Consider the following 24,763-nt stretch of genomic DNA (forward strand, 5'->3'; position numbering starts at 1 on the left):
ATAAGTGAATGAAATAAGATATGAAGACTCCTTACCTTGGCGTTACCTTCTAGATAATTAAACAGTACATTGACAGATATAGTAAGGTCTCCATTGTTAAAAGGATATGATCTGTTCCAGCCTTGAGCTCCAAATTTACGTCTCTCTGCAACCACAGCATGAAAATAGCACAGAGCAAATAGGATGCATTTAAACTCAGATTCCCTGACACACATCTCCAGTGTATCCTGAAACAGAGAAAGGAGATTGTACTCTTTACCAGTCTCAATCCTCCAGATATTTTAATGCCTATCACAAGTATCCCTCTATCCTTTACCTTCTATGCCAATACCTTTTTGTTCTTCTGTTTATACAAGGTCACTTACACCAAGTCAGGGGCAGCTCAAGGCAGTCTGCTGCCTGAGGTGAAGAATGAGATTGCGCTCCCTCCTCCCCAAGGTGCCGTGATTGTCAAATCACCGAGAGGGCCAAGTTAGGGAGCATCCCCATGGAGTCTGGCCTTTGCAGTTATTTAAAATCCTAGGGAAGGGGAGGAGTAGGGGTAAGGGTTCCCAGAATGGTGATAGAGTGCAGAGAAAATATTTCTAGGAAGCTGGTAATTCTGCCACACAAGCAAGTTTGCTTACTGTAAACGGTGTTTTCTGTAGATAGGGAATTTAGCCATGCATACTGGGTGACGTCATCCATGATGTCACGAAGGCGGAGCTTAATCTCATAGCTCGAAGAGCTTTGAAGTGTACATGATCTTGGGTTCCTGCGCTCCTCGAGCTTCCCTTCAGTTAGTTTTCCAAGCTGAGTGCTGGTGCAGGTGTTATTTGGATTGATGGCTGCCCAGGGAGGCGGGTGGGAATGCATGGCCAAATTCCCTGCTATCTATGGAAAATACTGTTTACGGTAAGCAAACTTGCTTTTTTCCGTCGATAAGCAGGGCATTTAGCCATGCATGCTGGGAGTCCTACGCTCATAGGTTGCAGAGTATGTATTGTAATGTAAGAACATTTTTTTTTTTTGCAACCTATGGAAGGTGGACAGTCATTAAGGCTTTGATATAGTCTTTAGAATTGCAGTTCCCAATGAGGAATCAGATGCAGACTGCTGATCGAGGCAGTAGTGTGACGTAAAGGTATGAATGGATGACCATGTTGCTGCTCTAAAAATATCCTGTATATTGGCACTCCTTGGATATGTGCAATAGAAGCTGCAGTGGCTCACATTTGATGAGCCTTTACTGGACCTGCGAGAGGTATGTCCTTTGTAGAATAGCAGTATTGAATTCAGGTGGTTAGCCAGTTAGAAAGTGTTCGCTTCGATACAAGTTGGCCCGGATTATTTGGGTTGAAGGAGACAAATAATTGTGAGAAATATCTGACTGATTCCGTCTTGTTCTTGTAATAGGCTAAAGCCCTTTTACAGTCCAAGGTATGAAGAAGTTTGTCTATCATCAGTATGTGGTTTTGGGCAAAAAATCTGGTAGAGAGATTGTTTCATTCACGTGGAAAGCAGACACTACTTTCGGTAGAAAGGAAGGGTGAGTTCGCAATACCATCTTATCATGGTGAAATTGAAGATATGGAAAATTGATCACCAGTGCTTGAAGCTCACTTATTCTTCTTGCAGAAGTGATTGGCACTAGGAAAACAACCTTCCAGGTTAAGAATTTTAGTAACGAGGATGACATAGGTTCAAAAGGTGGATTCATAAACACCTCGAGAGTTATATTGATATCCCATGGAACTACTGTTTTTTTAAAAGGCAGGTGCAGACGAAGTAGGCCCTTCATGAATTTGGAAATCAAAGGATGAGAAGAGATGGAGCAGCTCTGATCTGTAATATGATAAGCTGCAATATCACTAAGGTGAACATGTATGGACATTACTGCTAGCCCTGAAAGTGATAAAGTATGTAGATAAGCTAATAGCGATTCTGCAAGACAAGAAAGGGGGTCGAGTCCTTTAAGGGAGCACCATTTCGAGTACCTTTTCCATTTGAAAGCATAATTTTTCCTGGTGGAAGGTTTTCGAGATACTATGAGAACTTCCATTATGGGTGGTGAGAGATTCAGGGAGCTCAGTACCTGCCAATCAATCTCCACACCGTCAAGTGAAAGGAGGACTGCATGGGGTGAATTAGACTTCCTCCCTCTTGTGAAAGGAGAAAGGGGCCCTTCGGTAATGGTACTGGATGATTGATTGAAAGACGAAGAAGATAAGCATACCATGGTTGTCTCGGCCATGCCGGAGCCACTAGTATTAGATCCGCTCCATCCGCAATACATTTCTGGATTGTGCATGAGATTAGTGGTATGGGAGGAAATGCGTACAGAAGGTCTTTTCCCTATGGAATCAGGAAAGCATCTTGGGATGTCCTGTGTATACTGGGAAGAAGAGAGCAAATTTTTTCTACTTTTCGATTTTCTTCCGATGCAAAGAGGTCTATCTCTGGAGTACCCCATTGTGTGAAGATCTTGTCTGCTTCCGTTTGCTTTAATGACCATTCGTGTGGGTGGAAAAGGCGGCTGAGCTTGTCTACTCGTGTATTTGCAAGCTCTGGAAGGTAGGATGCCTGAAGAAAGATTTTGTTGTGTTCTGCCCACTCCCATATTTGAACCGCTTCTTTGCAAAGAGTCAATAAACAGGATCCCCCTTGTTTGTTTATATAAAACATTGTCACTTGGTTGTCGGTGTGAATCATTACTGATTTCCCTGTACCCATGACTGGAATGCTCTTAGAGAGTTTCGTATTGCTCTGAGTTCCAATAGATTTATTTGGAGACCTTGCTCGGCTTTCGACCAAAGTCCTTGAGTCTCTAAATGTAAGAGATGGGTACCCCATCCCTTCGTGGATGCATCCGTTGTGAGTATTAACTGATGAGGGGGCTGCTGGAATGGGTTTCCTTCGATCAATATGGAGGGATGAATCCACCATTTGATGTCTTTCTTCATGGAATTTGTCACTTGAACTTTGTGAGACATCTGTTGCGTCAGTTGGTTCCATTGAGACTTTAGATCCCATTGGAGGCGAGTATGTTGGACCACATGAATTGCTGCAGCCATATTGACCCAAGAGCACCATTATATGCCATGCCGGGACTACCTTTCGACGTAGAAGCGCCCGAGAAAGGACTTGTAAAGGCTTGATTCTTTCCAGAGGTAGAAAGGCTCTGGAAAGTGGAATAACTGAATAACTGCTCCTATGAATTGAATGGTTTGGATTATCCCCTGTTTGCGCAAGTGTGCCACAACAACAGCCAGACATTTCGTGAAAACTCATGGGGTCGAGGAGAGACCAAAAGGGAGTACCTTGTATTGGTAGTGGTGATTCGCCACTTGAAAACAGAGGTAATGCCAACAATTCCTGTGAATGGGAATGTGAGTGTATGCGTCTTTTAGATCTAGTGAGCACATCCAGTCATTTGTTTGCAGAAAAGGGAGAACCGTTTTGAGAGAAGTCATCTTGAATCTTTCTTATTCGAGATGTTTGTTTAGTGCTCGGAGATCTAAGATGGGGCATAGGCCTCCCGACTTTTTGGGAATGAGGAATTATTGGGAATAGAAATTGTTTTCCCTTTGAGAGGAAGACACCGGCTGGATTGCCTTCTGTTGAAGGAGGATTGATACTTCCTTCATGAGAGATGGGATTTGCAACTGAGGGGTTTTGGAAATAATGAGATGCGGAAGCACTGGGAAGGAACTGAAACGTAGTCTGTATTCTTGCGAAATTATGCTCATTACCCATTGGTCCATGGTGATGCTGGCCCATTGGGAATAAAACAAAGATAGTCTCTCCCCCCCCCCCCCCCCCCCAACTTGGACTGTTGTTGTGGCAAGCTGATCTAAAAATATTGTTTAGGAGTTTGCTGAGAAGGTTGCGGCTTCTATGGTCTTTGATTTCTTTGCCGTGGTCTCTGGCCTAGCTGAGACGAAGGTCGTTGTGGCTGGAAAGACTGTTGCCTATAATTAGATTGGTAGAGCTGATAGTAGCGGTATGGCCTGCGATAGTAATAACCCCTTTTATTCTGATTGAAGTAACGCCGGATGTAGAAAGCGTGTCTAGAGGTGCCGCTAAAGCTTGGACCGCAATGTTCTGTTCTTTAATTAAAGAAACTGTCTCTCGAAGTTTCTCTCCAAAAAGATTGTCTGGTCTGCATGGTAAATTTGCAAGTCTATCATGCATGTCTTCTCTGATACTGCTGGCTTGGAGCCATGCCAGATGTTAAGCTGATATGGAGATTGCTGATGACTTCACAGATGTATCAAATGCTTCGTATGCTGTGCGCAACAAATGACGCAATCCTTCTTGGAGGTCTAGGAATGACAGCTGGTTAATAGGGGTTGCAGTTGTTGAGTACAATTAAACAAATATTGTATAATATAAAATTGATGATGGTTAATGTGAGAAATGAGCATGGACTTTGGTAGACCTTTTTTGCGGAGTCATCCAAAGGTTTATTGTCTTTTCCAGGGGGTGTGTTAGAATATAGTCTGTTCTTTTTCACCCTTTTCATCACCGATTCTATTACTATCGAAAAGCAAAATTACTTACCTTGTAATAGTTGTTATCCCAGGACAGCAGGATGTAGTCCTCACATATGGGTGACATCACTGACTGAGCCCTATCATGGAAAACTTTCTGTCAAAGTTTCTAGAAACTTTTGACTGGCACACTGAGCATGCCCAGCATGCCATGATATTCTCAGCCACAGGGGTCTCTCTTCAGACTCGTATGTAGCAATAAGCTTTAGCAAAAATAAAATAATAAAACGTATCGGATCCAACTCCGCGGGGTGGTGGGTGGGTTTCATGAGGATTACATCCTGCTGACCTGGGATAACACCTATTACAAGGTAAGCAATTTTACTTTATCCCAGGACAAGCAGGATGCTAGTCCTCACATATGGGTGATTAGCAGGCTATAGGCTGAGTCATTTCATAGTGAAGCAACATTGAAGTATTGTTGGTAAAAATGAAGCAGCCAAAAATCACAGATGTAGAAGGAGTTGGGATTATACAGGAAACAAGTTCTTTAAGACAGATTGTCCATAGGCTGAGTTTTGTCATCCTTCTTTATCCAAACAGCAATGAGCTGCAAAGGTGTGAAGAGAACTCCATGTTGCCGCTTTACATATGTCAAGAATTGGCACTGAACGATAGTGAGGTACTGAGGCTGACATTGCTCTTATTGAATGCGCCTTTACTCGCCCTTGGAGAGTAAGGCCTGCTTTTTCATAACAGAATTCTATGCAATCTGTTAGCCAATTGGAGAGAGTGTGTTTGCCCACTGGATTACCCGGTTTGTTTGGATCAAAAGAAACAGAGTTGAATGGATTTCCTGTGGACTGCAGTGCGGTCTAAGTAATATGCTAGTGTACGTTTACAGTCCAAGGTGTGTAAAGTCCTTTCACCTTGGTGAGAGTGAGGCCTTGGGAAGAATGTGGGCAAAACTTGTGGGATTGGTTCAAGTGGAATTTCATAACTACCTTGGAGAGGAATTTTGGATGTGTACGGAGAATCACTCTGTCATGTAGGAATTTTGTATAGGGTGAGTACGTGACAAGCGCTTGTAACTCACTAACCCTTCTAACCGATGTAATGGCTATGAGGAAGATAGTCTTCCATATGAGAAATTTAATATCACAGGAATTCATGGGTTCAAAAGGAGAACGCATGAGCCTTGTTAACACCAGATTCAGGTCCCATTCTATGACTGGTGGCCGTATTGGTGGTTTAATGTGAGGCAGGGCAGAGGATTCTACTCCCGTTATTTCCTCATTCCAAAGAAAACAGGAGGCCTACGTCCCATCCTAGACCTCAGAAATCTCAACAAATTTCTAAGGAACCGGACCAGCAATGAGGCTGGTCCGGTATCCTGGTAGATTTTTTTGACTTTTTAACCGGTGTTCTTGGTATTGGTAAATGAGGAGATCTTGGCCTCTTTCGTGATTTTATAGGAAGAGAGACCATCTCTGGTGACTATTCCCAGCTGCCTGCTGGGTATTCTACGACAATATCAGATAATACTGAGGAAGGAGAATGGTTACCCCCTAGTGGAGATGTAACGTGCTCCAGAGCAGATCTTGATAAAGAAGCTGCTGTAGATGGAGATGTCAGATGTTTTGTCTTTGAAACTGATTTATGTGGTTTGTCCTGCGGTTTAGATATAGCAGTTGTCTTCTCCAGTTGATGATGAGAAGGCTTTTTATGTTTATTAATTATTTGCATCGTGGACTTTTGAGATGCGTCGTGGATATCGACGCTTTTGATGTTGTCGATGCACGTGTCGATTGCGTCGTACAAGGCACAGAAGCTTGGAGCAACGCAGATTTGAATGGAACATGCATCGCATGCGGTGTATCCGGCACGGTGCTTGACGCATGATGCGTGGTCGCCGACGCAGTTTTCGGCACATGGCCCTCCGAAGCCAAATGCACACATCAAGGAGTCTCGGACCGAGGCTTTTGTATGCCCAGGGAATACATAGTTAAGCTTTTATCTGCTGGAGAGGGGGCATATGAGTGCCTCAGCCTCTCCATTTTTTTCAGCCATCTGTCTTCTCGCTCACGGGGACATTCTTCCACAGTCCCTGCATGCGGCCTGATCATGGTCGGGACCGAGGCATAAATAGCAGTAATTATGCCCGTCTGCCACCGACATGATCTTACCGCAGGAGCAGTATTTAAATCCTGGACTCTTCGGCATCTTCTATCTTCTTTCCTTCGAACTTCTCTTTGATTTTAATTTTCCTGTCAGGAGAGAGAGTAGCCACACGTCCGTGTAGTACCGTGGAAAACTAAAACTGAAGGGAAGCTCGAGAAGCGCAAAAACCAGAGGTCATGTGCATTTCAAAGTTGTTCAAGCTATGAGAGTAAGCTCCGCCTTCGTGACATCATGGATGACGTCACCCAGCATGCATGGCTAAATGCCCTGCTTATCGACGGAAAACCCCAGTTACCTTACCTCCTGCTTCCCATTCTTATCCAGCATCTGCCCCCCTGGGATTTGGGAAATGGGTGAATGGTGAGGGTCTGAGTAAGGTGTATACTGTCTGGGCTGGTGTAAAAGGTAGTAGGTGCCCTAGGCAAATCTTAGTCTTGCACCAGCCGGCCGACTCTTTTCACATACAATTAAAAAGTATGCATTTATTTATTTTAAAATTTCTTATTAACTGCTTCCCTGACCCAAAAAGGAGATTTTACATGAAAAATGATATTCAAAGTACAGTCTTCAGAGGTAAAAATATCATTTATAACATGTATATATATTTACATGCATTGTCGTGGTGCCAACCAGAAAAGACTAAAAAAAGACACTTGGTAGCCATATGGTATTAGGCCTATTGTACAGCACGTTGGATGTGAGGTTGGACCTCAGAAAGTCACGAGTAAACAAAATAGTCTTTAAAATATAGTAAACCTCCCATATTGAAACAGAACTAATTGGCAGCACTCAAACAGTAACAACTCTATCTATGAATATGCCTCACTGAAAATATTACACCAGGTCCTAAAACACCACTCCTATTCAGGGGCATAAGGTGATTCCTGAAGTTGCTAGTGCACCAGAAAATTTGCTGATGCCAGGTGCCCTAGAACACAGCACACATTCCTACATTACCAATGGGCTGATTCAGTAAAGTCCGCGGGAAAGAGGGCGAACGCCCGCTCTCCTGTGCACGCGATTCAGTATTTAAATGAGGCCCGGCGGTAAAAACGGGCAAAAGGAGGTGCTAGAGACACTAGCGCCTCCTTTGGACTGGAGCGGTGGCTGTCAGCGGGTTTGACAGGCAATGCTCAATTTTGCCGGTGTTGGTTCTCGAGCCCGCTGCCAGCCACGGGCTCAGAAACCGGACGCCGGCAAAATTGAGCGTCCAGTTTTTGACCCGACAGCCGCCGGCCGACTTCAAATTTTTTTTTTACTTTTGGAAAGTAAAATTTGGGTACACATTTTATTTTCTGTATCGCGCGGTAATACCTAATAGGGCCATCAACATGCATTTGCATGTTGCGGGCGCTATTAGGTTTGGCGGATTGGACGCCCGTTTTCGGCCCCTTACTGAATAAGGGGTAAGGGAAAATGCGCGTCCAGTGGCGGGTTAACAGTGCGCACTGAACTGTATCGGCCTGCATGTGAGCACTACTTTCTTTGATGCAAAAAGCCTATCAATTTTATGCTCTTAGCAACCCACTCCTTAGATGGAAAATTAGCTAAGACCATCCCTTAAAATAATCACCTAATCTAACAGCAGTTAGAATAAAATATGTGAATGAAAAAAATATTTTCTGCAAGAACATTCAAAACCATTTTCTGCATGCAAATGAAATTAATAAAGAGCAAATTTCTGTTTAAAACAGAAATGAGGAAGAGAAGACCATAATGCTGAAAAGCCAGTCATGATAAGAACTTAATTTTCACAGCAAGAATTTGTTACCCAAGAACTGGACCTTTAAAATACAGACAAACCCTCACCAAATACAAAATAGAAATGTGCCAACAAAAACTGTACTGAAACCACAAGCCTGATTGTATTATGTAGTGCAACAATGCAAAAGCAGAAACATCATCATTCCTCGCAAAACATAAGAGATATAAAACATTATTCATAATATTAAAACTATGCTAATAAAAAGAATAAAGGTCAACACAGCTGATGAACATCCAATAATTTAAAAAAATTTGCATAAATGTGTTTTAATATTTCTTTTATTGCCCCCCCCAATAACTGATACTGTGTGTATATAAGCGTCTAGCATACATTACCTGAGTAAAGAGATCCAGCGCTTTATGCAGATTTGCATACATGCCAGTTGGCAGTTCATTAGTAATTTTGATGGCATTTTCCAGCAGGCCTTGTGGAATAATATGACCTTCAGGGCTTCCAGCAGGCTCAGCACTCATATACACGCGATAATCTTCATGACTGCCCAACATGTTCTGTTCGACTTTCTTATCTAGGGTACTAAGCCACTTTTCAACTAAGTGGATATTCTAGAAAGAAATAGATTGTTGGTTTTAGAATGGAACACCCTCCTCCCTAACACATTCTTTCCTCATATTCTTACCTGCAGAATGACCCAATGTCCTTCCTCTGCTGCCACATTGAGAGCTGCTTCTGCCACCACTTCCTGCCCCTGCCCCAAGGACACATTGTGAAATTTACCATTGTCTATGGTGAAGCCAAGTTTATTTCCTAAAGAAAAAGAAAAAAATAACTGAAAATAGCCAGGCAAAATCAACACTGTATAACCTATGGTGAAAGCAGTACTTTAATGTATGAGCCTGCAGTTTAATTACTGCAGTGCAATGGTTACAATGATAAGGCCTACAGAGATAGGAGACACCTCAATATGCAACCTCTGTTTCAAGACACCATTCAATCACAGATTTGGAGATATACTAGTTCTAAAAAAAAAAAAAAAAAAAAAGAAACTTTCTAAAGAGTGAAGCAGGCTTCCAAAGCCCTTCAAAGTAACAGGTGCTCAAGATTCCTCCCTCATGAAACACATTTCATCAATCAAACATACTAATTACTTCATAGGTCTGTCTGGCAGACAGCAAGGGCAGTAATAATTAGAAGCTCTAGCAGAAGCACAGGCACTTATGCAGCTGGATCTGTCTGGCAGGCTGCAAAGAGGACCTAGAATGCTGGTGGTTCAGGCAATAACCATACTAGTATTGGTGGCTCTTTAGATTATTATAGAGTCTTGTGGTTAAACATAGAAAAGGTGGGTGCTGGAGGGAATGAAGAAGGTAGAAACAGAAATGATGGCAGAAAAGGCCCAAATGGTTCATCCAGCCCACGGTAGCATTTGCAGCGCCATGCAGGTTTCCACCATGCTTAACAGATTCCCAGTTTGTAAAAGTCGGGCCCTCGTTGGTTGCTGTTTGAATCCAATTCCCTGTTACTACTTGCCGTTGAAGCAGAGAACCATGTTGGGTTGAATCAAAAGTATCAGGTTTATTGGTTAAGGATAGTAACCACCACACCAGCAAGTTACCCCATTGCACTCATTTCTTCATTTCCATCCTGTAGTCTTTAGGGATCCACAGTGTTTATTCCATGCCCCTTTGAATTCTTTCACTGTTTTCATCTTCACCATCTCTTCTGGAAGGACATTCCAGGCATCCATCACCCTCTCCATGAAGAAATATTTCCTAATGTTGATTGAGTTGTTCTCCCTGGAGTTTCATTTCCTGACCTCTAGTTCTACTGATTTCTTTCCATCAGAAAATATTTGTCATTGTGCATCATTAAAAACTTTCAAGTTTCTGAAGGTCTGTATCATATCTCCCCTGCACCTCCTTTCTTCAAGTGTATTCATATCCTCATACAGAACCTATACCATTTTGGTCACGCTGCTCTGGACCGCCTCTATCCTGTCTTTGTCCATTTTGAGATACAGACTCCAGAACAGAACACAGTACTCCAAGTAAGGCCTCATCAAGGACCTGTGCAAGGGCATTTCACCTCGTTTTTCTTACTGGTTATTCATGTCTCTATGCAGCCCAACATTCTTCTGGCTTTAGCTAATGCCTTATCACATTGCTTTGCCATTTTTAGATCTCCAGACACTAATACCCCAAGATCCCTTTCTTGGTCCATGCACATCAGTCTTTCATCGCCCATCACATACAGCTCTTATGGATTACTGCACCCCAGATGCATGACTCTGCACTTCTTGGCATTGAATCCTAGCTGCCAAGTCTTTGACTACTTTTCAAGCTTTCTTAAATCACTTTTCATTCTCTCTACTCATTCAGGCGTGTCCATGCTATTGCAAATCTTAGTATCATCCGCAAATAGACAAATTTGATCTTCTATCCCTTCCGCAATGTCACTCACAAAGATAATGAACAGAACCGGTCCAAATACTAAACCCTGTGGCACTCCACTGAACACAGTTTTCTCTTCCATTTACCATTCCACTCTGTCTTCTTTCAGTAAACCAGTTTGTAATCCACACCACCACCTTGGCACTTACTCCCACGCTTCTCATTTTTTTCACAAGCCTCCTGCGTAGGAAAGTTTCAAAAGCTTTGCTGAAATCCAAGTAGATCACATTGAGCACTCCTCCTTGATCCAATTCTCTAGTCACCCAATCAAAAACAATTGATCAGATTTGTCTGATAGGATCGTCCTCTCGTGAATCCATGCTGCCTTAGGTCCATCAACCCACCGGATTGTAGACAGTTCACTATTCTTTCTTTCAGCAGAGTCTCCATTAATTTTCCACCCACCGAGGTGAGGCTAACTGGCTTGTAGTTTCCAGCCTACTTTCTGCTACAACTCTTGTGAAGCAGGACCACCACTGCTCTTCTCCAATCCTGCAGCACCACTCCCATTTCCAGGGATCAGAGAACCCACCAGAACATCTCTGAGCTCTCTCAATATCCTGGGGTGTATCTCATTGGCTCCATGGCTTTGTCTGTTTTCAGTTTGCCTAGCTCCTCCAAGACATTCTCTTCTGTAAACAGAGTTTCGTCAACTCCATCCCTGCCTATGGACTTGTTAACAAGCAACAGTCCTTCTTCAGTGTCTTCTTTAGTGAATACCAAACTGAAGTATTTTTTAAATATTTCCGCCACTTCTTTGTTACTCTCTACACATTGCTTTCACTATACCATTTCTGACCTCCCTTCTTCACTTTTTCTTTCCTCTCCTCCGTTACTTGCTGTTTGCTGCTGTTTCCACTGTCTTACCTGACATCAGAGGCCGTCTAAGAGAGCGAAGGGGACTATTACATCACCCCCTGCTCCGCCGGAGCCCGCTTGGTGCCGCGCTCATCCCCCCGAAGTCATCTCCACCCTCTAGGATACGTCATCCGCAAGCTCGGGGGAGGGGGGGGGGCATAAAGTGTTGGTCTCAGGCCCGGCATCGTAGCTTTCATCTCCTCCGTTACTTGCTGTTTGCTGCTGTTTCCACTGCCTTACCTAACATCAGAGGCCGTCTAAGAGAGCGAAGGGTCTACCACAGCACCCCCTGCTCCGCCGGAGTCTTCTTGGTGCTGCGTTCATCCCCCCCTGAGGTCAGCTCCACCCTCTAGGATACGTCATCCGCAAGCACGGGGGGGGGGGGGGGGGCATAAAGCGTTGCTCTCAGGCCCGGCATCACGTGCCAAAGGAGCTTGAAAAAGGGGCCTGCCCCTTTGAACGCCCCTTCGATCACCGCCTTGATCATCTGGAATTCATCATTCTCATGAGGATATTACAGGTGCATCCCCCCCTAAACAGTCCCTGTTATTGAATATTAAACTTTAGAATTAACAATGCCGCCCAAATCTGATATGGTACCCCAAACCATTCCGATTTGCATAAACAATGGAATTAACAGGAAACAATACCCGATGAAATATCAAGTGCACCCGAAGATAAAGAAAGATTGTACAATATTGCATAGGACTTTAATTAATATCACAAATAACTACAAACCTCTTATTACCAATTGTCTCTTTCTGTCTTTCTTTCTCATCAATATCCAAGCTATTTCCAAAAAAGCAGCCTTGATAACTGATTTGATCCATGATAAAAAACCTGACTTTTTCGTTATAACAGAATCATGGCTGAAACCAACAGATAATGTGTTACTTAATCAAATAGCAGATGTAATGTATGATGTTTTTTCAGTCCCTCAACTACAGCGCCGAGGGGGAGGTCTAATATTAATTGCTAAGAAACACTTTAAGCTTAAACCTACGCCCATATGTCAACCATATGAAGTAATAATAGTAGAAACTGAATCCCTACAAATCTGCTTGGTTTATTGTCTGCCAAAACTTCTTGATCACAATATCTCACCTCTCATCGAATTACTTACCATCTCTTTAAATCCCAATAAACCATCCATAGTTTTAGGCGATTTTAACCTACATATACATCACACCTCTTGACAATGCATGCACCATACTTCTCGAATCTCTAGAAGCTTTAGGATACCATCTCTCATCTTGCAAACCTACGCAGGGCATGCATTGGATCTGATATTTACCAACTCAAATTTCTATAAGAACACAAACATATCAATAACCCAGGTACCCTGGTCAGATCACTCTCTCCTACATGTTAGAACCGAGTATATGCAACCTATTAAACCACCTGTTACTGAACCTGTTCATATATCTTACCAAGTACAACCTAAACCTGAAGGCCTAGTTGAGGAGTTTAGAGGCTTAAATGAGATGAAAAAACAAAACTGCACAGAAGCCACAAATAGCTGGCTGAAAAAAACAGCACTCATTGCCGATAAATTATGTCCTATAAAAATGAAAACAATTAACCCAGCTACTTTAAGGAACCCGTGGTTTACGAATACACTGCAAATAGAAAAAAAAATACCTAAAAAACTGGAAACAATATGGAGATGTAACAAAACTTCTATAACCCTAGGCAATTTCAGAGCAGCCCTTAGCCATTAAAAAAAAAATATAGACAAAGCAAAAAAAGAATACTTTAAAAGTAAGATAGAACAATTTTATCATAACCCCAAAATACTTTATTCTATAGTCAAAAATTTAACCAAAGATAATACTCAAATCACTGAAGTATTATCGGAAAATAGAACTAATGAGAGAGCTCAGTTTTTTAAAAACAAAATAGACTCACTAATTAATACTCTTCCCTCCAATCCCAATCAAGATGTCAAGATGATCCCAAAATCAGATATAACTTGGAATACTTTTGAAACTATTTCAGTTCTAGAAATTGAACTCATGATCAATAAGTTAAATACTGCTAAACATCCTCTTGATCGAATCCCGATCACTATCCTAAAAACAATTGCCAACATCATTGCAATACCTATTGCTACAATAATTAATCAGTCCTTAACAGAAGGCATCTATCCTGACGTAAAAATGCTCTTATTAAACCAATACTCAAAAATCCCAAGCTTGATGTAACTCAAGTGACCAGACCAATATCTAACCTCTCATTTGTGTCAAAATTAATGAAAAAAGTAGTACAACGACAATTAGATACATATTTAGAATCTAACAATATTTTATTCCTCAATCAATTTGGTTTCAGAAAAATTTTTAATACAGAATCTCTTTTAATTTCACTTTCCGATACAATTCTCAGGGGTTTTGATTACGGCCGGAGCTACTTTTTAATTTTATTGGATCTCTCAGCAGCCTTTGATACGGTTGATCACCGTATCCTACTCACTCGTCTCAAAGAGATCAGAATCCAAAATTCTGTTTTAGATTGGTTTACATCATTCTTAAATAAGTGGCTCTTTCACGTAAAGATAAAAAATGTCTATACCAGCATCTTTCCTTTAAAAACTGGAGTGCCACAGGGCTCCACACTCTCTGCAACGCTTTTTAATGTGTACCTTTTACCAGTTTGCCATTTTTTATCAGGCTTAGGTCTCAGTTTTTACATTTATGCAGACGACATACAGTTCCTTGTTCCTATTGATGTATCCATAGACCATTCTCTTAAAACAGTAGCTATGTATTTAAATGCAATTAACCAATTACTTGTCCCTTTGAAGCTTATTTTAAATATGAACAAAACGGAAATACTACTTTTAGAACGCAAATGCATGGAAAAAGATATTCTACCAATCTGTCTTAGTAATAATTCCAATATAAAGCCATGCCTTTCTGTCAGGGACCCAGGTTTAAAAAAGCATATTTAAACTAGGTTTAAAAAAGCATATTGCACTAAAAATAATAGACGGTTATTTTAAACTTCTCACCCTCAGGAAGTTGAAACCCCTTCTGGATCCTAAGGAGTTCAGAACCGTATTATAATCCTTGATATTATCAAACATAGACTATTGTAGTTCACTATTGCTTGGACTCCCCTACAGCACCCACAGTTTGGAGTCTGGGTGTCACCTCAGTCTCCAGAGTACACTTGAACTCACAAATATCCACAACTGCCAGAAATGCCCACTGCCAACTCAAGCAGATAAAATCATATCAAGAGAAAGACCACATGTCCATCCTGACTTATGCATTTGTCCTTTCCTGATTAGACTACTGTAACACACTCTGGGTATCCCACAAAAACTCCTCTGTTGTCTACAGCTGGTACAGAACATTACCACCTAGATGCTATCTGGATCCAATGACACGGAACATATTACTCCAATATTTCAAGACCTTCATTGGTTTCCAGTTCCTTACTGGACCCAATTCAAAGCCCTATATAGAACCTTTAAATTGCAAAAAGAACTAGGCTCCTCCTATCTAAGAGATGTATTTATTAATTTTATTTAAAAGCATTTATATTCCACACAAATATGACTGTTCCATGACAGATTACAAAAATCCTATTTAAGAGATTGCCCATATCACTACAAGTCCACCCACAGACTAAGATCTGAAACAGGAGCTCTTCTGCAACTCCCTACACCCAAAGACTCCAGGCTTGCCCAAACAAGCCAGCGCATCTTCTCCTTGTTCCTCCCCAGACTCTGGAATTCTCTCACAATGGAGGCCAGATGTATAACTATATACTGACTTTCTACTGCATGGCCAACACCTGGCTTTTTAACTAAGCCTACTCTCCCAACCCTGACACTGCTGCCAAGATGCTATCTGGATCCAATGACACGGAACATATTACTCCAATATTTCAAGACCTTCACTGAATTCCAGTTCTTTACTGGACCCAATTCAAAGCCCTATACAGAACCTTTAGATTGCAAAAAGGACTAGGTTCTGCCTAACAGATTTATTTTATATAGCACTGATCCTAGTGCACTGCATATTTATCTGCATGTATGTAGCGTCACCCGATCATGTATAATTTGCACCACACTTTACCATATATTGTTCTGTATTATATATAATTTCAATATATTGTATTAAATTTAACACTATATATATATATATATATATACACACACAAACTGATAACCTTGTTCCTCTTTCTGAATACCATGGTAGGAGTGTGAGTAATAATCCTTTGTAAAAAAAAAAAAAAAAATTATACACAATGCAGAAGAATTCCATCACTATTCAAGAGGTATTCCAAAGATGTTTAGATAACAAGCCAAACCTGAAAAGTGACAGAGGGAATGGAGAGAATCAAAGACATCATCATCATCATCATCATCATCATATCAGACTTTTCCAGCTGGAGAGACCAAGGTGTGTTACAGAAGATTTGGTTTACAATGGGTATTCAATGACACATATTTTGTAATATAGGCGGTCAAGTACAATCTATCTATAGTATCATAGGGGGGTTGCCTGTATCTAACAGAGCAGTATCAGGTATAATAAAATACATAGGATAGTGAACAACCAGATAAATAAGAGTAAATAAATAAAATGTGGGCATTATGGGATTGTCACATGGAATATCAAGAATAAACATGAAAGTGTGGACCAATGATAGCAAATATAAATATAGTATGTGGTGCAAAAGAGAGGTCAGAGGTTTTCTGGTGCATTAAGGTGGTTAGAAAGAGGGCAGCATAAATGCTATTATAGTTAGATGGGGCTTGTGAAAAATTCTCCTCAAAAGAGGTACATAATCTTGAAAGTACTCCAAGGTATGTTTTACTGGGTCATTAAAACATGTTTTGGGCACTCTAGATATTAATGGTCTCCTTACTGATCCTGTGAACAAAATGTGAGTCCTCTAATACTGAGCCCTGTGGTTGTGCCTTTTCCACATATACTGCATCTGACCAATACATTTATAAGGCTTACCTAATGCCTCCACATCCTTCAAGGGATCAACCCCTGGAGACAGGATAAAGAATATTGGAGTGGAAAGACTGCTTTCTTCATAGGACTTAGCAAATTCAACACTTCGGCCTTCTACATATTTAGTCCCAAGCTTTTCTTCCACAAAATGACTTAAAAAAGAGAGAAAGTTAATGCTAATGATTTGTTAAAAGCTCCACATCTAAGGACCTGATTCTCTAAGGCTTTTCTCCCATTCTCTGTTTATGGGAAATACTTTGATGAACTGGGCCCTAGTGCTAACAATGCCAGTTTCTGCTGTTTTTTTTTCTCATTTGTGTACCAGAAAGAATACAGCTTATAAAAATGAAGTGTAGTATAGAAAACGTAACTCCATACACATGCAAAACAGGTAAACAGAACTTTGTACAGTGCAGCATGCTTGGAGTAGAACTGCTACCTAAGGACTTTTGTACTGCAGCTTTTAAGGATAATGAACTGAAAAACATTATCAGCATGCTTTGATATATCTAAACAGGCTGAGATATATAACAAAACTTAAAGCCTTGGGTTTTGTGCTTCTTGAATGCTGACCTAACATTTTCTTTTTTTCTGAAAGGTGGTTTGTGTGAAGTAAAGTTAAATTTGCATAGTACATTAGCTTCCTTTACAAGAACAAATTGGCATTAGCTTTTTTTCATTTATCAATTAATTTGCAGGCTCAAAGTCATATACAAAAAGCAAAATATATAATAAAAATATATCCAAACCAACACTATAACAGGGCATAAGAATTCTACTCTTCCTGTCCCACAGCAAACTCTTCCAGTGCCTTATTAAATTAAATACACCTGGGCAGAGTCCATTTTGTAGCTTTAACCAACTGGTTAAAGTAGTCTCTGTCCTTGCTTATGGGAAATTACAAAGGACATATCATCGCCATGCCCCTCTTCCCTTGCTGGCCACATTTTCAAGTCCACCTAAACAGATACCTTTTTGAGGCTACTTTTAAAAGTGGTTGGATAAAGGAGTGATAGACTGCTGGTGGAAATGCAACTGTGTGGTTCATTTGGATTATACCTGACTGCATATGTCATTCTGTCTGGTCTCATACATCTCATCATACATAATTTCTGCAGAGTAGTTTTGTTCTTCCACTCCTTTGGAAATTTTTCTTTCTCCGGAGTTTCTGACTCAACAAATTTTTTCCACCGTTTAGCTGAACCTTCCATATCATTATCTAGGTTTTTAAACTCATCCATGTCAGAGAGCACCTGGAAGCATGGCAGAAAAAAGTCCAATAAACATCTCTTCATGCATTTCTAGCAATTTTTACCATTCCATCAGACAGCAAAGCTTTACTATATAGAAAATTACATACTCATATATTGGACACATGGTAACAGTCACCAAAAGGGTTTGAATTACCTCAACTTTGAAACATGTCAGCAGAAACCCCAATTATCAAGGCTTCAATTCAGATTCAAAATAAAATTCAGTTTGTTTCTATTTTGGTTTGGAAATGCAACCAAAGTGCAAGCCATGTATGTGCCTTTGCTTTGAAACTGATCATTTGCACCTACTTATTCAGTATGCAGAATTTTGCTGGAAAAGTGTGTTAAGATTTGACAATGCATTCTATGCATGCATTTTCCCTCTCCTGAGCTAAACAGGCCTCCAGGAATACTTCCTCTCAATGCAGCTAAAAAGATACACATACAGGTAGATTTTAAAGTGTTATTCATCAAAAACAGCTCCATACATATGTATGTGGGCTGCGCATGAGCAACGCAAATTTAAAAAAAATGAAAAGTACACTTGTGCATACCTGTGCACAAGTTAAGAACAAGTGGACAGAAAAGGAGAGGGGCCAGTAGTTACATGCGTTGACCATGGTGCACGCCGGCCTGTTATCCACGCAATTTTACTGCTAGTCCTGATGAGGAGCAAGTCTGAGATTTTGAGTTTCAAGGATTTCAGCATAGCATGAGGGTTCAGGGTGAAGAACCAGAGGGTGGGGGGGAAAAGAGAGAGAGAGAGAGATGACACTATATATAATCTACCACTGTAAGGGAGCATTTTCAGCTCAGGGTGGGGTTGAATCATAAGAACCTTATCCAAACCTTTATAAACCCAGTTACATTAACTGCCGTAACCACATTCTCTGGTAATGAATTCCAGAGCTTTATTATGCGTTGAGTGAAAAATAATTTTCTCCAATTTGTTTTAAATGAGCTACTTGCTAACTTCATGGAGTGCTCCTTAGTCCTTCTATTGTCTGAGAGAGTAAATAACCAATTTACATTTACATGTTCAAGTCCTTCATTCCCTCCTCCATGGCCAGGATGCAAGGGTCTGTAGTGCACCAATGTAACACCACACCCCCCAAACTCACCTTGAGTTGAAAGTGCCCCTCTTACAGTAGTAGATATATATAGTGTCATATTGTCTCTCTTACAGTGCTCTCTCTGTCTCTCTCCCCCTCCCCTCCCCCATAAGGACATGAAAAAAATAAATTTCTCCTTGTGTGAACATACATGCATAAAAGCTGCTAAAGCTCTGGTGGCAATACATGCAGGACATTTACTCAAGCCACCTTTTAAGATTATGCACGGAAGGTGTATTTTAATGATTCGTGCGTTAATGCACGCATGATATAAAATTGCAGCGTATCTCTGCTCGCATGCCAATACGTGTGTTTATGGGCGCATGCGTGTTCTTTTAAAAATTAGCCAGATAGTGTGCACAATTTCTGAGATATGCTTTTGTAATTATAGTGAATGCTCTCCTACTAAACCCAGAGGTCTCAATACTCAAACCTGAACGTTTAGGTAAGTTAGCCGGATAAGTTATCTAGCTAACTTCAATGAGGTATTCAGCAGCACAGCCATGTTGCTGAATATTAGAGATGTGAATCGTGTCCTCGATCGTCTTAACGATCGATTTCGGCTGGGAGGGGGAGGGAATCGTATTGTTGCCATTTGGGTGTTTAAAATATCGTGAAAATCGTTAAAATTGTGAGCCGGCACACTAAAACCCCCTAAAACCCACCCCCGACCCTTTAAATTAAATCCCCCACCCCAAATGCCTTAATACTTCATCAACTTTGGGAGGGAAGTACTTACTTGCCCTAAACCAATGGCAGGAAAACCGGCACACTAAAACCCCCTAAAACCCACCCCCGACCCTTTAAATTAAATCCCCCACCCTCCCGAACCCCCCCAAATGCCTTAAATTACCTGGGGGTCCAGCGGCGGTCCGGAACGGGCTCCTGCAATTGAATTGTGTTGTCTTCAGCCGGCGCCATTTTACAAAATGGCGGCCGCAAAATGGCGGCGGCCATATACCAACACGATTCGACTGCAGGAGGTCGTTCCGGACCCCCGCTGGACTTTTGGCAAGTCTTGTGGGGGTCAGGAGGCCCCCCAAGCTGGCCAAAAGTCCCTGGGGGTCCAGCGGGGGTCCGGGAGCGATCTCCTGCCGCAAATCGTTTTCCGTATGGAAAATGGCGCCGGCCATACGCTTATGGCCGGCGCCATACGCGTTCCGGACCGCCGCTGAACAACCTCCTGCAGTCGATCTCCTGCCGGCGCCATTTTCCGTACGGAAAACGATTCGCGGCAGGAGATCGCTCCCGGACCCCCGCTGGACCCCCAGGGTCTTTTGGCCAGCTTGGGGGGGCCTCCTGACCCCCACAAGACTTGCCAAAAGTCCAGCGGGGGTCCGGAACGACCTCCTGCAGTCGAATCGTGTTGGTCTATGGCCGCCGCCATTTTGCAAAATGGCGGCGCAGAATGGCGCCGGCTGAAGACAACACGATTCAATTGCAGGAGGCCGTTCCGGACCGCCGCTGGACCCCCAGGTAATTTAAGGCATTTGGGGGGGGGGGTTCGGGAGGGTGGGGGATTTAATTTAAAGGGTCGGGGGTGGGTTTTAGGGTGTTTTAGTGTGCCGGTTTCCTGCCCTCCCCCTTCCCCCCGATTTACAATTTTTTGACGATAAATCGGGGGAATTGGTATTGTATCGTGACCCTAATGATTTTTGACGATTTAAAATATATCGGACAATATTTTAAATCGTCAAAAAACGATTCACATCCCTAATGTTGGGTTCCATATTAGGTGCTGCAACCCAAGAAAGAGATCTAGGCGTGATAATGGATAACACATTGAAATCATCGGTTCAGTGTGCTGCAGCAATCAAAAAAGCAAACAGAATGTTGGGAATTATTAGAAAGGGATTGGTGAATAAAACGGAAAATGTCATAATGCCTCTGTATCTCTCCATGGTGAGACCGCACCTTGAATACTGTGTACAATTCTGGTCGCCGCATCTCAAAAAAGATATAATTGCGATGGAGAAGGTACAGAGAAGGGCTACCAAAATGATAAGGGGAATGGAACAACTCCCCAATGAGGAAAGACTAAAGAGGTTAGGACTTTTCAGCTTGGAGAAGAGACGACTGAGGGGGGATATGACAGAGATGTTTAAAATCATGAGAGGTCTAGAACGGGTAGATGTGAATTGGTTATTTACTCTTTCGGATAGTAGAAAGACTAGGGGGCACTCCATGAAGTTAGCATGGGGCACATTTAAAACTAATCGGAGAAAGTTCTTTTTTACTCAACGCCCAATTAAACTCTGGAATTTGTTGCCAGAGGATGTGGTTAGTGCAGTTAGTATAGCTGTGTTTAAAAAAGGATTGGATAAGTTCTTGGAGGAGAAGTCCATTACCTGCTATTAAGTTCACTATGGGGCGGATTTTAAAACGAGCGCGAACAGCCTACTTTTGTTTGCGCTCCAGGCGCAAACAAAAGTACGCTGGATTTTAGTAGATACGCGCGGAGCCGCGCGTATCCACTAAAATCCTGGATCGGCGCGCGCAAGGCTATGAATTTTGTATAGCCGGCGCGCGCCGAGCCGCGCAGCCTACCCCGTTCCCTCCAAGGCCGCTCCAAAATCAGAGCGGCCTCGGAGGGAACTTTCCTTTGCCCTCCCCTCACCTTCCCCTCCCTTCCCCTACCTAACCCACCCGCCTGGCCCTGTCTAAACCCCCCCCCTTACCTTTGTCGGGGGATTTACGCCTCCCGGAGGGAGGCGTAAATCCCCGCGCGCCAGCGGGCCTCCTGCGCGCCGGGCCGCGACCTGGGGGCGGGTACGGAGGGCGCGGCCACGCCCCCGGGCCGTAGCCACGCCCCCGTACCCGCCCCCAAAACGCTGCCAACACGCCCCCGGAACGCCGCAACGACCGGGCCCGCCCCGACACGCCCCCGACACGCCCCCCTCCGAGAACCCCGGGACTTACGCGAGTCCCGGGGCTCTGCGCGCGCCGGGAGGCCTATGTAAAATAGGCTTCCCGGCGCGCAGGGCCCTGCTCGCGTAAATCCGCCCGGTTTTGGGCGGATTTACGCGAGCAGGGCTCTGAAAATCCGCCCCTTAGAGAATAGCCACTCCCATTAGCAATGGTAACATGGAATAGACTTAGTTTTTGGGTACTTGCCAGGTTCTTATGGCCTGGATTGGCCACTGTTGGAAACAGGATGCTGGGCTTGTTGGACCCTTGGTCTGACCCAGTATGGCATTTTCTTATGTTCTTATGGTCTTATGTTCGCTCTTAGTGCTAGGTTTATGTGAGGTTTTGCTTGTGTGGTCCAAGTCCCTTGAGAACAAATGGAGTTAAGATGCATTCCCTATCCTTGAACGGAGGCATCTGTAGTTAGTATTTGTTGAATCTGTGGAGGATGAAAGGTCTGTCAACCGAGGAGATATGAAAGTTGTAGTCACCACTTCAAAGTTCATATAAGTAGCTTGGAGAGATTTATCTTGTGCAATATTGTCTGCAAGTACTGGTTTCAGCATTCTTTAAGTGCCATTGAATTTGTCTCATATAAAATCTCACAAAGAGCGTGATGGGAACTGTGGCTGCCATATGATCCAACATTTCCATGAAAAATTTGGTTGACATTGATGTTCGGCTTGACAATGAGTGTAAAATCCAGATTATGATGTTCATTTTCTGTAAAGTCCAGTTGATGAGTTGGACTAAGAGTAGACTTTTCAAAATTGACAAGGAACCAGAGGGAAAGGAGGGTATGAAGCATGAATGAAGTGAGCATCTTTGTATCTTGCAAGGATCTTCTGAGTATTAGGCCAATTGTCTAAAGAGGAAAACCCAAAACATTGTTTTTCCTCATATAGGCAGCCAAGATCACCAGGTACTACATGAATATTCTTGGAGCTGTCACTAGACCAAAGGGGAGAATGTGATATTAATAATGTTGCTCTGCCACAGTGAAACAGATATTTCCTTTGATCGATGTGAACGGAAATGAAACGTGTGTATGTGACTGTGAGATCCAGGGTAGTTAGGCAATTGTTGATCTTCAAGTGTGGGAGGATTGTGCCTAGAGAGTTCATTTTGATCTTTCCTCTTCAGCTACTTGTTTAGACCTCTTAATTCTAGAACAGGACATAAGCATCCTGATTTCTTTGGAATGAGAAAATATTTGGAGTAAAATCCCTTTTGTTTTTCCAGATTTGGGAGTGGATCTATGGCATTGGCCGCTAATAATTGTTACACCCAAATCGGTCGCAGATGGCTGCGACCACTTCAGCTCACCTCATGCCTCACGGCATCCATGGCCTTAGAGAGGCTCGCGGCCTCCTGCAGTCATCTCCAGCCTCTCCACTCCTGTTCCCGGACCTCCCGGATGTTCCCGACTGCCATCTTGCCTTCAGGACTCCTTAGGCGCGCGCATGCTCATGCCAGCTTATCCATGTCATGGCGGGAACCTCGGGGGTGTCTCCCTCAGATGACGTCAGTCTACTGGGACATTTAAGCCGGCTGGCCCTCTCTGCCTACGACTTGGCAACGAGTTCCCTCTTGCTGAATCCACTTCACTAGGACGTCTGTTCCAGTTCCGGCTCCTGCTTCCTCTGCGTGAGACGCCTCGGGTACCCGCTCCTCGGGGGCCCCCTCCTCATCTCTGGCTATCCGCTCCTCAGAGGGCCCTGCACCTAGGATTGCGGCTTGCCCCGTTCCCCGGGGCTTCGTTGGAACCAGCGATACTTTCAGGTAATACCCCGCTCTGTGGACCCTTGCTTACCATCTATGGAGGACCTGTCTTCGGTGTACCCCGTTCTGCGGACCATTGCCGAATCTTCCACTGAGGACCCCTCACCGGCATACCCCGCTCTATGGATCATTGCCACATTAACCTCCGAGGACCCTCATCAATGTACCCTGTGCTGCGGACCACTGCCGTACCAACTACTGAGGATCCCCTCATTGGTGTACCCCGCTCTGCGGACCTGTTAAAGACCGGCTCCCCAAAGGGGAGGAGTAGCACTCTGTTATGGATCTTGCTAAGGAGTAGCGATCTGTTAGTGCTCTGCTCCTCCAGAGGGATGGAGTAGCAACTGTTATGCTTTGTTCCTGTAGAAAGATTAGCCAGCAACCTGTATGATCCCCACGGGGAGATAGCTATGTGATATGAATCAGCTTCCGCAGAGAAAGGAGTAATGGTCTGATGTGGGTTGGCTCTCACAGAGTGGCAGATGATAATACCATTCTATTAGTGTAAGAAGTAACACTTAGTAGAAATAATGAATCCCTGGGCCGATGGCAGATGACAGTGCCCTCAAGTGGAGATCTTGAGAAGGACCACCGGCTAGGCTGGAGTATTGAGACAAACACAGATAGTTCTTTATTAGACTGGAAGTAGAACCACCAGAGGTGGCAGTAGTGAGTTGATATGCCCGGCAGGGCTGAAGTCCCTCTGATACTGGAATTACGATCTCTGAGCTGCTGAGCTGTAAGGAGAGACTATAGGTAGTGAGTAGACAGAGTATGCTGGACATAACCTGTGATAGATGATACACTCACAATTGTAGATCTCTGTAGTGTCTTCTTTATGCAACAGAGAGTCTTCAGTATTCAGGAACAGGAGCAGCAGGCGAGTACTGGTTCCTACAGGCAGTCTGAAATAGAACTCACAATAACTGTGTATGGGATGGCTTCTGGAATAGAAGAGAGGCTAGAAGAGATTTTAGGAACGTAGGCCCTTGTGGAGCGAGTACCGGTTTCCGTCTGTTAATCTGTAATAATAATCCATAAAATATTGG

The 24,763-nt window shown here is 43.0% G+C and overlaps 1 protein-coding gene across 1 annotated transcript in view; it reads right to left on the reverse strand.

Annotated features, from left to right (window-relative positions):
• The window catches only part of DNAH17 (dynein axonemal heavy chain 17), a 1,486,981-nt gene that overhangs the window by 42,926 nt on the left and 1,419,292 nt on the right, over window positions 1-24,763 (reverse strand). Inside the window, exons 70-74 of the mRNA XM_029599137.1 lie at window positions 17,720-17,913; window positions 16,664-16,812; window positions 9,056-9,183; window positions 8,754-8,981; window positions 36-227 (exon numbers count right to left, since the gene is read on the reverse strand). Coding sequence (XP_029454997.1) covers window positions 36-227; window positions 8,754-8,981; window positions 9,056-9,183; window positions 16,664-16,812; window positions 17,720-17,913 — 891 coding nt within the window. The remainder of the gene's footprint in view (window positions 1-35; window positions 228-8,753; window positions 8,982-9,055; window positions 9,184-16,663; window positions 16,813-17,719; window positions 17,914-24,763) is intronic.

Source organism: Rhinatrema bivittatum, chromosome 4 (assembly GCF_901001135.1).
Source record: "Rhinatrema bivittatum chromosome 4, aRhiBiv1.1, whole genome shotgun sequence".
NCBI classification, from domain to species: domain Eukaryota; kingdom Metazoa; phylum Chordata; class Amphibia; order Gymnophiona; family Rhinatrematidae; genus Rhinatrema; species Rhinatrema bivittatum.